This window comes from Anoplophora glabripennis, unplaced genomic scaffold (genome assembly GCF_000390285.2).
Source record: "Anoplophora glabripennis isolate ALB-LARVAE unplaced genomic scaffold, Agla_2.0 scaffold378, whole genome shotgun sequence".
Lineage (NCBI taxonomy): Eukaryota > Metazoa > Arthropoda > Insecta > Coleoptera > Cerambycidae > Anoplophora > Anoplophora glabripennis.
In genome coordinates, this window is record NW_019416540.1 from 154,381 (window position 1) to 169,011 (window position 14,631).

Consider the following 14,631-nt stretch of genomic DNA (forward strand, 5'->3'; position numbering starts at 1 on the left):
TAGGGCGTTAACCCGGACAAATGACATGTTAACCCGGAGATCTGGCAAGCCTACCTGTTGGATGTGTATTTTAAATAAATGAATAAATAAATAAATAAATCCGAGAGATTGCCCACATATAGTATAAATTTGTCGTTATATCTCCATTTAAAGTTAATGAAGGGTATGAATTTCAACTTTCAATTGTCAAATACATGCAGTAAAAATATTGTGTATTCAAGGTTTATCTGGAAAAAAATTAAAAAGATTTAATATTAGAACAGTTAAGGACAATTTTATCAAAAACTTAGTGGTAGCAGAGTCACTATGAAGATGACGTAGTGAAGAACATCGAAACATTTGGAAGAATCGGATGCACTCAGTTGCAAAGGTCACTTCGGAACGTCTTATCAATCAGTTCCTGAAGAGCGGTTTCATCTGTAACGGCCTTAAAGGCAATAATAAGAACTGAAATGAACATCAGGGCGGGGGTAAGGATTCTGATAGCGGATCCGCCCCTACAGAGCCTAGTCCGAGAACAATAAAGGCAGCTCGAGGATTCCTAGCTAAGATTAAGCATATACAATGAATGTAACTAACGGTAATAGGCACAACAACCGGAAAAACCATCGCATCGTTTAAATGAAGGTGAAGTTATGTTCTCAAAGTGGTCTTTAAACTAAATTTATTTTTTTGTCAAATCCAACTTCTAAGTCCTTCAAACATATTTAATTTTGTTGAGAATTTCGTCTTCCATTTTATAGAGATATGTTATACACTTTTTATTATGATTGATTTCGTACCGCATTTACTGATATTGAAATGAAAGTATGTTTTCACAACTCCAATCACATATACAGGGTGTCCCACTTAACGTTCCCACCGCATTTATCTCGGTTAATTTCGCAGATATAAAAATTTTGTTGAAATAAAAGTTGTAGTGTTTTTTATGAAGTTTCTGCTTGTAGCAACAAAAATCAATTCAAATTTAAATGTCGATGTGACGGGTACAACTTATTATGTTTTTAATGGAACATCCTATAAATTATTACATTTTTAGATGTAAAATTTTATTCTGCACAAAAGTATATAACGTATGTGGCACATATTTTTGGCATTTTTATTGTAAAATTTCGGGAATCGAAAACAGAAAAACATAAACAATAGTTCGAACAAATAACAAAATTATAGAAAAAGTAAAAAATATAAATTATTTTAATAATTGTTCTATGTGAGTCCCATTCCTCTGGATGCATAATTCATATCTTTTTCTTATTGATGCGATCACATTTTCTAATACGTCGGGATTATTATTAATATTCACAATTTAATTGATTTACATCTTGTACTCTATTAGTATATACTTTAATTTTTAAAGTACCGCACAAGAAAAAAATCCATTGGACTAAGATCTGGACGACGGGAAGGCCACAATGTGGTGCTTCGCCTATCAATCCACACCGTGAAATTGTTATTAAAAAGTTGGTAACTTCACCAGTATTATGACATGGATTATTACACTCAGCTGGTTTAATGGAATTTCTGACAGAAAGTCGTCTATTTCGTTTTGTAGAAACTCTAAGTATCTTCTACCTGTTCCATGAAAAATAATAAAAAATATCCGCTTGTTAAGGATTCCACACTAGACATCTACCGCCTTTTTCCCCTGAAATTGTATTTCGTACGCAAAATGGGGATTTCCATGAGATATATGCCTCATCCGTCCAAAAAATATTTTTGAAAATACATGGATCATTGTTATATTTATCCATCATTTCCTGACAAAATGTTACTCTGATTGTTATCATTTAATGTTAATTTTTATTTTAAAGAGTTTTAAATTGCCCTTTTTAAGAACTCTTTGTTTATGCATGATTTAGAAATATCAGTCTTTAGCGGCGTGGAGAACTTAGGATTTTTTTGGATATATAAAAGAATATTTAACTCCATTTCTTGATTATTATTATTAATATTTCTAGTCCGCTCTTTGTTTTTTGTCAATATATGAAAATGTCTGAACTTACGGGCCATATCTAAGAAAGTTTTTTTTGATGGCATGTACCTGTCAGGATACTTGTTTCCGTAATCTCTGACAGCGCCAGCGCCGCTAGCATTATTGTTGTGATTGAAATATACTTCGGCTAAAGGTATTACTACGTTCTTTTTTGATATTATGCATATTTCCCACTTTAATTTACCGAAAATTAATTCACAACTGCTGTTTATTGTTATTTTAATTGTCATAAACGTCAAAATAATATTGGAAATAAAATATCTATAAAATCATGGCAATCTTGAATATGCAATATGCGACGTTCATTTACGCGATTAAATGCAAATATGTATATCAAAAACTGTTAAAAATAAGTGCCACATATGTAATATACTTTAATTCAGAATAAAATTTTACATCTAAAAATGTAGTAATTTGCAGGGTGTTCCATTAAAAAAAATAATAAGTTGTATCCAAGGACATTTAAATAAAGGGGACTATGCATGTCACAGTCTATCTCATATGTTGGGTGAAGCTAGACAAGGGGAAAGCAGAGGGCTTTATTTTCATCCAACTGATGCGCGCGATTACATCTCCAATGTCGTACATTTTGGATGGGTCAAAATAAAATATTTTATAGTCCTAAGTCAATATATTTCAACAGCTACTCAGTATTTTTATAATAAATATATATAATATTTTTATAACTTCTTGGAATCCCAATAACTGCAACCATTTCTTTCTTGTTGCACCATCCCCAAGCATCCTAAAAACGTTCACATTTCACTTTTAGAATACTGAGGCAAATTTTCAGTGAGACATAAAAATATATTCCCAAAGGAGAACATCAAATGGTTGAATGAATGCAACTTTCAGTCGATTGCATCTTCGGTATTTTTATGTATAAGTGAACCACCACCATATTTTTGCTGTTGTATTTATTCAGTTTTTATGCTCGTGCATTTAGTATAATTGCAAATATATTTTTGAAAAGGTTTTTGTCGTAGAGGAAAATGAAAATGATGAATGATTAAAATTTGTAATATATATATTTGTATATATTATATTTGTAGTATAAATATATTAAATATAAATAATGTCTGTAACTTATTTGTGGTGCAGCATTTTCCTTTGATTTTAATGGCCAAACGTGGTTCATATTATTGTTTTCTTACTATTTTAGCAAAAATTTAAAAAAAATACCAAGTCAGTTTTATAAAATTTTACCGTTATTCAAATAAAAGTTACCCACACGCACGACAATGGCCACAGTTGCATATACATTCCAAAGTCACCTTCAAGCACGCTTACCTGTGGAAGGATAGCTGATGTGGATGTTTATAATCCAATTTGTTACAAATTCTGCACTGTCTAACCATATTCACACCTTAAAAGTTTATCCAAAATACATGTATAAACATTAATCACGTTTCACTTACTAAAATCACAACTATTTTCTAACAAGAGACGCCATATTCTGCCAACCAGGGCAGAACGAACGAGGAACACGCTACAAATTATTGCGTAGTTGCCAAGTCTTCAAACATGGCAAATATGAAAAATGAAAAATAGTTTAATATGTACAGAATTTAACAGTATTGTATGCATAACTTAATAATACTATCCTATAATAATAATTTTCACAATTGTGATGAAAATTGCGATAAAAATATTAAGTACATTTCCAGTATAATTATACAGCTGACAACAATGATACAATTAGACTGTGAATAGACCAGGCTTCATCTAGAAATGTAAATAAATAAGTCCCCTTTATTTAAATGTCCTTGGTTGTATCTGTCACTTCGACATTTAAATTTAAATTGTTTTTTTGTTGCTACAAACAGAAACTTCATAAAAAACACTTTCAACAAAATTTTTATATCTGCAAAACTAACCGAGATAAGTGCTGTGGGAAAGTTAAGTAGGACACCCTGTACCATTAACATTAACTTGTAATAAATTAATCATTTTGAAAAAGATTTCTCTATACAGGGTGGTCCGAATTTTATGCAGGAAACTTCGAGGGTAGATAGATCTCTTTAAAATAGTAGGTGTTTGCCTTATAAACATAGGTCCGGAACGGCCTCGTTTTAGTGATACAGGGTGTTGAAGTTGTTAAAAAAAATTGATTTTTTGTTTATATCTCCGGAATCCATCAACCGATTTCAATATAATTTAGTACAGATAATGTATGATAGTAGGCCTTGTATTCCCTAAAATATGAGCTCTAAAGGTCCAACCAGTGGTGTACAACTGGACAGGGTCACCCCTTTTTTACAAAAAAAACCTACGCCACTGTATTTTTTACAAGCTATTGTAACGAATTTATATTCTAATGCACAAAATACGTAAAAAAGGTAACTTGAATTTTTTCCCTAAAGTTCACCGTTCTCAAGTTATTCATACCAATACAATCCCCTTGTGGCAGATACTTCTAACCATAATATTACAAGAATATTTATGTTTATGCTTAAAAGTAAGTGCAATTTGTAAGCACATCAACAAAATTCTTTCCACATCACTTGTGAGGTAGTGTTCCTGGTGTGTTTTAGTTTTCCCTGGAGGCATTATCTTTACAAATAAGAACAATTTAAATCAAAATAATAATAAAAATACATGTATTTTACCAAGCAACAACAACTAAACAAGAAACAAAATTAACGTTAAGTATTTACAGCAATTGTTTAAAATTCGAACCACCCACATCGATACATTTCTGACATTTTCTATTAATGGAACTAATTGTAGCTAATATCATGTGGTGGTTTTCTTTTAATTCATTACACCCGTCTTCTATTCGCTGCAGTAGTTGTGGTCTAGTATCTATTGGAGTAGAGTAAACTTTTCAGGTAGGTCACCCCAAACATAGAAGTCCAGGGAGTTTAGATCTGGCGATCTGGCTGGCCAAGACACTGGACCCTCGGCACCATTATGGTTGACATTGGCATTTGGTCTTCTACCTATCCATCATCTCATATAATTTTCATTAAGCCATTCTTGTATTATTCTCCTAAAATGCGCAGGAGCACCATCCATTTGTATCCAGCTATTTTGTCGTATATTTAATGGAACATCCTCTAATAATTCAAATAGATGGTTTTCTAGAAAGTTTAGAAATGACTCCGAATTTCATGAGGATTTTCTTGTGACCAAATATCCAGATTGTGAAAATTCACTACCCCTCGCCTTGTGAACGTAGCCTCATCGGTCCAAAGTATTTCTGGTAAGAATTCAAACAACTACTGATACAAATTCAGGCGTCTCTTTGCATCTCCCGGAAGTAAATTTTGCACAGGTTGTAAATGGTACGGATTTCTGCCATCCTTACGTAGAACTTTTCAAATTTTCAATTTACTCACCCCAAGTTGCCGAGACGTTCTTCGTGTACTTAGCCGAGGATCGTCGTCAAATGCTTTTAAAATTTCATTTCTGTGCCTTTCATTCCTTTGTCGTGATTTTCCAAATATTGTTTTAATCCAAAAAGATGAAAGCGATGAGTGTAAAGAATTTTGTTGATGTGCTTACAAATTGCACTTACTTTTATGCATAAACATAAATATTTTTGTAATATTATGATTGAAGTGTCTCTCACAAGGGGATTGTATTTGTATGAATAACTTGAAAATGGTGAACCTTAGGGAAAAAATTCAGGTCACATTTTTTACTTATGTAGTGTATTAGAATATAAATCCGTGACAATAACTTGTAAAAAATACAGTGGCGTAGGTTTTTTTTTAGAAAAAGGGGGTGACCCCTGTCCAGTTGTACACCACTGGTTAAACTTTTTGAGCTCATATTTTAGGGAATGCAAGGTCTACTATCGTACATTATTTGTACCAAATTTTATTGAGATCGGTTAATACAATCCTGAGATATAAACAAAAAATATAAATTTTTTAACAACTTCAACACCCTGTATCTCTAAAACGAGGCCATTCCGGACCTATGTTTATAAGGCAGACACCTACTATTTTAAAGAGATCTATCTACCCTCGAAGTTTCCTGCATAAAATTCGGACCACCCTGTATATTTTCAAGATATCTGCAAGTAAAAGGTACCTAGAGTGGAGCATGTTATTTGTCAGATCATTAATAAAATAGAAAAAAGTAGCGGTCCCAGTTGGAATCTTGGGGAACACCATAATTATATATTTTATTTTAGAAGATTACTAATGAGTACGTGACTTAATTTGATGAGAAGTAAGGAAAGTTCCTAGAACTAATGTAAATTAACTTAATACTTACAAACTAACGTAAAACTACGCGAAACGCGCAACACCGATCGCCACTTGATTATCCTGAAAGGACGATCCTTCGCACGTCCGAATCAAACTCCGCGACATCTGTCCCTAACGACTCACCTGGCTGTCCTTGAGCCCCAACTTCTCCGCCAGCTTCTTCCTATCCGGCTTGCTGATGTACTTCTGGATCTGAAACCGCCTCTCCAGCCCCTTTCGCTGTAAGTCGCTGAAGACGGCCCGCCTCATCATGCCCCTCCGGGGCTTCCCCCGGCCGCTGTGCGCCCAAGGGAAGGTCCCCGGCAGGGGGAACACAGCCGATTGCGTGCCGGACACCGGCGTCGACACTAAAAAAAATTAAAAAGAAAATTAAACACTGGAAAGTTCGAATTAAAAGTATTCCTCGACGGAAAGTTTAGTATTAAGTTCTTAGTTGAGTGCATACAAGCAAATGAAAAAAAAAAGTCAAAGAGGCAGATATACCGAGGAGAAAGAAAGTTAGTGGCGCCCTCTAATAAGTGACAGCAAAATTAAAATAGGATATGAATTCATCGCATTCAAGGAACATCCCGTTCGTAATTCTACCATGTCCCAAATCAAAATAAAATAATTACTACTATTGATACGCAAAAAACGCGTTTCTTGTTGTACAGGGTGTTTATTATCCCCATGCCCTTATTTTCCATATCTGTTTTAATTTTACAAATCAGTATACCGTTTACACAACAATCAAAAATAGGCAGGATGAGTATGTCCTCCTTTTTTGGTCAAGTATGTCCTTTTTTTCATTAAGAGTGCTTACCTGTCAGATAGGGTTGGGGCCTACAGTGCGCCAGCAGCAGATGGGGGTTGAAATGCGGGGGCCGGCTCGCAACAGGTTTGGCTATCGACGGTGAGTGATTGTTGAGGTACGTGGAGAGGCCCAATAAACTAGGCGGCGTTACGTGTACTAAATTATCTGGAAAAAAAAACGAAGGGAAAAGGTTAAAAGTATGGTGGCGATTTCGAACGCAAACAGTCTGTCACTTTTGTAATGGAAAATTTATTAGTGTTAATTTTCTGGAACAAAACAAAAATTTCCATGACTGTTCATGAAAATTTCAGAGGAAATATATTAATTGTCTCCAAAATTTAGTTAATATAGCCAAAAGAACGTGTTTGTTTTAGTATATAGCAGCTGAAGTGCCGCTAAACGAGAGTGACATTTATTTTATATTAACCCTTCATTTTGAAATATACAGGGTGTCTCGTGACTCGATGGCCATAATTTAAGGTCGTATTCCTTGGACAATTTTAAGTTAAAAGTGCCTTATACACTTTGTCCAAAACTGAATAGTTAAGGTGTTACGGGCAATATTAAATTTAACAGTAAATAGATCTGGTAGACTTGTCAGTGCTGCGAGAAACAACTACTCGGGGAGCTATTTGCACCTACAGGCATTGAATTAAACTCGCAACACCTAGTGCAACAACTAGGATCGTTTGTCAGTTTACCCACCAGGCACAGACCGGTTTCGGACTTATTAGACCTCATCAGTGTGTCATAGGTGCGAGGAAATACATTGTACATATATCTGGTAGGCCATATATTTGTTTTGCCATATTGTTATGGTGACATTGTTTATTCTTTGACGTTGATTTAATTTTAAGATTAATTTGAGGTGGCTAAGTTTTCAAATCAAGAATATGCCCATATTCACTTTATTTACGGATACTGTGATGGAAATGCGAGAGCGTCAGTGCGGGAATATCATCGGAGGTTTCCTGATCGAAGAATACCTAATAAGCAAGTGTTCATAAATGTCAGTTGACAGAAACAGGTACTTATGTTTCCTAAAGCTACTGCAGAATGTCCCGTGCAGAAAGAACTTGCCGAAGAAGAAGCTATTCTTAACATAATCGAAAATAGTCCCTCTATTAGTATACGAAGACTATCTAATCGTGTTTATGTTAGTCGAATGAAAGTCTGGAGAACATTACACAATTTTGGTTTGTACCGATATCACATAAAATTTGTTTAAGATTTACAACCAGTAGACTATGCAGCTTGTGTTGACTTTTTTGTCGTTGGTTGTTTGCACACCCACAGCTTTGTGGACAAATTATGTTTACGGATGAAGCCACGTTTAATAGAGATGGAATTAAGAATACCAGAAATTCACATTCATGGGCACTTGGGAACCCTTTGGAAATCAGGGAAACGCATTTTCAACATCGCGTTTCGGCGAATATTTGGTGTGGTGTTTTTAATAACCTTCTTATTGAGCCATTCGTATTTCAAGAACGTTTAACATCGAAGCATTATCTAAATTTTTTACCAGGATTAATGGAGGATGTTCTAGTTCAGAACAGAGTTTGGTGTAAATGTGAGAGAATATCTAAACAACAACTTTGCTAACCGGTGGATTGGAAGAGGAGGTCAATATCCTGTAAGGCGCTCTTCAAAAACAAGAACCCAATTAGTTGATCATCAATTATGCCACACCAGACGTTTATAGAAAATCATCATTGAAAAGTAGATTCATTTTTGAAATTAGGATTCTCATCAGACCATCTGTGAGAGTTACGCGTATTGTTCACTCCGTCTCGAGTAAACAGCGACTCACCAGTAAATAAAATACGTCTTACTAATTGAGAATTTGCTTGAATCCATTGGTAAAAATGTACCAGTGAAAGTAAGTCATGCGGTTCCAGACACTGAACCTGTTATATAGGATAAGGATACAATAGATTGCTATGTAATGTTCGCTATACTCTCCAATGAGGAACATTCGTCCATGCTGGAATTCTCCTTGTACTTAATTTTGGACTGTCTTCAAAGCAAACTGTTTTCTTGCTCAATCAAGTTTTGCTGGTCAGGACGTTCATAGTTAGTTGAAGTTGTTGGAAATGAACCATGCATTCGCAGATGTCGAAACACAGAATCAAATGTTTCACGATTTAACATTCTTCTGTTTGGAAATCGTCGTTGATACTCTCTACGGGCAACTCGCAAAATTTCATCACAAAATCCATAAATGTAAACTGTGTCGACATACTTCTCGTTTGAAAACAGCACAGGCAAACTTTAAAGGTCCATAGCTCGTTAACCATGGATAATTGAGCCCATGTATTTTATAACTTTTTTATTCAGAAGGACTTGTTCCTTACGTTTGTCCAGTACGTCAGGCAACACCCTGTATATAGTTGGACAGATAGTGATCTTCTCTCATCCAGTGAGGATTTTGATCACTCTAGTACCTCAAATTGTGACGATTGACTAAACCATTAACAGTAAAAGTACAATCGTCGGAATAACAAATATTAAATACAAAGTTAGGGTCTGGGTCAACTTTTGCCATTATTGTTTCACATAAATCAAGCCTTGGCAACCGCTATAACTTTTATAAAATCTGTCGGTACACTGTAAAAAAACTGGTATTAGTGAAAGCAATAAAGGTTCGGAGTGAATTCATTGAGTGAAATTTTCACTCAATATTGGGCATTTTGATCATATTTAAATTAAAACTGAGTACTTTCACTCAAATATAGGTACTCCTTAAATAAATTCTTCACGTAAATTCGTATTTGGTGCACTTGTACCTAAATCAGAGTAAATATCTTCATTACTGAGTGATCCCACATCCAGATGCATTGTCTTTGTCTGTTCCCATCGTTAAATATTGTTAGTGGAACAAGCCGAAGTAAAAGTTATAAAAGACAATTTAACAATAATGTATACACAAAAGCAAAGTGGGTGTGCGGATGTGATATAAAAAATACAGTTTTGTTTTCCGTGCTTACTTTTCGGTAGGGATAAAGCATGGACAATATACAGTGTGAAAGATTTAAGTCATTTAAGTCATTAGGTAAAATAAACATAAGAAGTCAGTTAGATTCTGCATATTGGGATAATATACAGAAACACAATGAACAGGTAACGAAAAATCGTTATATATTATCTAAAATCATAGATCATAGATTGCATAAAATTTTGCGGAGCTTTCGAATTAGCACTTCGCGGACACGACGAGACAGAAAATTCGGACAACCCTGATGTGTTTCGTGGACTCATAAATTTTAGTGCAGATCTTGACGACATATTAAAAAAACATCTGTCTACATGGGTATGACCGGGATTTTCGGTGATTGTACCGGGAATTAGCTGTATGGTCCCGGATTTCGGATTTGCACGTATAACTCCCAGAATATGATATAATACACAAACGATTTTTTTGTTTATAAACAATATTCAATAATTTAATAAAATATATTTAGTTTATTCCAATTTATTTATACCGTCAGTAGGTAATTCGTGAATAGATATTTCAAAAAAGTATCAATTTCAAAAATCGTTCTTGTGAAAATCTGTATTTTTGTATAAATGGATTGTTCCTTGAAATTCAGAAGTGTCAGGAAAACGCATGACCTTGAAAATTTTAAAATTTTTCGCCTGCGGCATTAGTTACAGACTCCGGGCACTTAATATACCGGAATTCGATTCAACAAATGTAACAACCTTAAGCAGAACACATTCAATCAATGTGAGCGCGCCGCCACTGCTGTTTAGTAGTTTATGACAATGAGATTGACATTAAAATTTCAAGAAAATATAAAGTGGTGCATAACCACTCCAAACGTTCATAATATGCTAGCATTTATTAAGTAAATTGTACACATTGCTAGACCTAATTTCAAATAACATGACTTTTACCCAAAAATTATACAAATTTGATAAATTTCAATACCTAAAGTTATTACAATTGACATTATTTTAATAATACCTCTCCTAATTTGATAGTTCATCTTTTTGCAGAACACGCTGTATATCGTCTAATTAATTTCAACACTGTATATCCTAATTAATCATTTATAAGTGATTTATTTTTGCACTCAATATTTAGTTAATTAAAAACCAAGTCTGAGTAAAAAATGAATCAATAATAGTTAAATTTAAATCATAGTAGAGAAAAAGTCAACTCTAAATTGGTTTTATACACTCAGAATAGAGTCAAAAGTTACTCAATTGATAGTTAGCAGTAACTCACTCGTTTCTGTTGCAATAGTTTCACTCAGTTGTACTCATATTAATAGAGTGAAAATTTCATTCAATCGGGTGTGGACAGAAATTGATACATTAATGAGTAAAATTGAGTGAAATTTGAGTGAAATTTTCTTACAGTGTAGTTTGTTTTTTTAATTTTTTGGGGAGGAATAGAGGGTGTGTAGGGGGGAATCCACAAGTCAGATATTTTTTTTATCATTTTCGGATTGAACGGAAAATTTTACTAAAGGTAGGTAGGGTTCCGTTTCAAAAACAAACAATTTTTTTTTGTCGGTGTACCTAATTTTCAGATTTGGTTTTTTGATCTCGCGTTTCATTAAAATTGCTACTGTTTCCAGTTACTTTTATTTATCTTTCAATAAGTCTGCTTTAGGTATAATGTTAAACTACGAAACTGGAGGGGAGACAGACAACTTTTTATACTCAATTTAAGGACAGTTTCGAATCGCAGCCCGATTTATTACCCATTGAATTTTAATAAAGAAGTCCCCGGAATTAACGGCGTTTTTCCGGCAATAAAAGTTACGTCGGGAGAATAAGAGTTAGCATCGAGGTGGCCGGCGGCCGTAAACAACGTTCCGACCTCCTCCTTGGAGGCCGCTCGGCCGCGATGCCCGTCCGGACTACAAGGGGTTGATTTGAACGCGCGTCAGCTGGCCCGGCACTTAGCTCCGGCTTACACTGTAACCGCCCTTAAACAGGGCGCCCTAAGGGCGGGATTCCGGCCGCTCCAAACTAAATCTTTTCCGGCGGCGGCCTGTCGAAAAAACCTGCCGCCGCATTTCGCACGTATTAATTCAAACGCGCCATTCGGAATGCTAAATTCGGGAATAAATTGACTTGCATCCGGGAATATTCCCGATTTTATTCGGAGGTATCATATAAATCAGGGCGCGTGTTAGGGAAATTTTCTCGTTCTGAATGCGGTGGCGGCGCGTAACGAGGTCGAGATTGTTTTTAAAAGGGCCCGATTATGTGCCGGCGAACAAAAAGGATTCTCCCGTGAATGGGGCGATATATTTATTTCGCTGGATCTCGAAAGCCGCGGTCCTGCTCTGATTTATTATGTAGATATGGTCTTTTGTCTACTAGATTCCATAAAATTTCAGAGGAATGGGCAGGCACGGCAAAAAAAGAAAGCGAAAAATTACAATAACTAAAAAAATTACTTGTTGCCAGCAATATATGTTGTGAATTTACATCTGCAATGTTAATTTGCATTTCATGAACTTGTAATAAGGTGCTGTAAAATAATATTCAGTCTGAATGTAATTTTACTTTTTATAGACTAAATTCTGGCAAATCTATAAGTTAATTAAAAAATAAACCTACAATTGTGAATCTAATATGTGGAAGTCAGTGTCACTGCTCTAATTTATTATGTAGATACGATATTTTGTCTACTAGATGCCATCAAATTTTAGAGAAAATTTTACATGGGCATGCATCGCAAAAAATAACGTAATAAAATTACAATAACTGAAAAAGTTACTTGTTGCCAGCAATATATGTTGTGAATTTTCATCTGCAATGTGCATTTGCAATTTCATGAACTTGTAATAAGGTGCTGTAAAATTACATTCAGTCTGAATGTAATTTCACTTTTTATAGACTAAAATTTGGCAAATCCGTAAGATAATTAAAAAGTAAAACTACAATTGTGGATCTAATAAGTAGAAGTCAGTGTCACTGCTCTGATTTATTATGTTTCTACGGTATTTTGTCTACTAGTACCATCAAATTTTAGAGAAAATTTCACGGGCATGCACCGCAATAAAGAACATGGTAAAATTACAATAACAGTTGTGAAACTAATAAGCATAAATCAGTGTCACTGCATTCTGATTATTTCCACAATACAGTAAAGTGTAAAACTACATTATCTTTATCGAATAGTCTAATTTACCAAATATTGTGATTTTATTGTGTCACTGAAATCTGATTATCTCGGTGTATATACTGTACAATACAGTAAAGTGTGAAATTACACTGGTAAAAAAATGTCTACCTTAATGTAATATCATATTTGGAGTAGACTAAAAACTAGATAATTTACCAAATAGCTATTTAAAAAATTGTAATTTTACTGTTAAACTACAAATGTGTGACCCATAAGTAGAAGTCATCTTTTCTGAAATCTGATTATCTTGGTGGTATACATTGCAGAATACAGTAAATTTCACTAAAAAGTAAGTGCATATCTGTAATTTTTTTACTAGTTTAATGTAATTTCTTATTTAAAGTGATTAAAGTCCAGGAAATTTACCACTTGAAAAATTGTAATTTTATTGTAAAACTACAATACTACAAATAAGTAGAAGTAGGTGTCACTGAATTATGTTTGTCTCATTGATACTACGAACTGCAATACAGTAAAGTGTGAAAATTACATTGAAAAGTAGGTACCTATCTATTTGTAAAATTATTTTTTCTGTAACTTAATGGAATTTCATATTTGAAATAAACTAAAGACTTTAGCCAATTTACAATTGTGTAACTTATAAGTAAGTGTATTCGTCAAACTGCACAATGCAGTAATGTATAAAATTACATTGATGGCTAGGATGCATAAAATCATTTTTTCTTCCAGAAATATAACTTCATCATGTAAGTCAGTTCTATATTCTATAAAATTATTTTCCATTTTAATGGAATTTCATGTTTGAAGTAGATTAAGTTATTACAAATTTTTCAAACAATTGCGCTAAAATTGTAGTTTTATTGTGAAACTACAATTGTATAACATTACAAGTAAAAGTGATTGACGAAATGGAATACAGTTTCCAAGAATATATAGAATAGATAGCAAATTTACCAAGCAGTTACAGCAAAATTTACTGTAAAATTACAATTAGAGTGTTTTAATTAGAATGTTTATCTTTACTTAAAGACAGAATGAGTTCTAAATTACATAGAACAATTTGAATTTACATAATGTACTGAAAATCTCACCAAATGCAATTTTGGTGGTAAAATGGCCGCTTAATTACATATTTCTACAAGGAAAAAAAATTACGTTGATTCAACTAAGAAGAAGCCCTAAATATAATATTCTGTGTTCACTTATTGGTAAGAATAGTACAATAGAATTTGTATTCCTTTTCTCAATTTTTATAGTTTTCGCGGCAAATGGGGTATACATATATAACATAAGCAGAAGTCAATGTGATTGTGATCAAGTGTTCTTAGTGACCACCTTTTGTTATAAGATAAAAAGATTTGGTGTCGCAGGGAAATAATTTTGAAGTTTTCATCAGACTCATAAGTACTATCAAACCAATCCAATTTGAATCCTGTTCTAATGAGCATCACTCTAAGTTATATTTTCTATGGTAAACACTGTAAAAACTTTCTATCCCTATATTTTCTTTTTG

The 14,631-nt window shown here is 33.8% G+C and overlaps 1 protein-coding gene across 1 annotated transcript in view; it reads right to left on the bottom strand.

Moving 5' to 3' along the window:
- Positions 1–14,631, bottom strand: part of LOC108907550 (homeobox protein DBX1) — a 51,975-nt gene that overhangs the window by 19,856 nt on the left and 17,488 nt on the right. Inside the window, exons 2-3 of the mRNA XM_023454902.1 lie at positions 7,016–7,171; positions 6,337–6,560 (exon numbers count right to left, since the gene is read on the bottom strand). Of these exons, the coding sequence (XP_023310670.1) occupies positions 6,337–6,560; positions 7,016–7,171 (380 nt within the window). The remainder of the gene's footprint in view (positions 1–6,336; positions 6,561–7,015; positions 7,172–14,631) is intronic.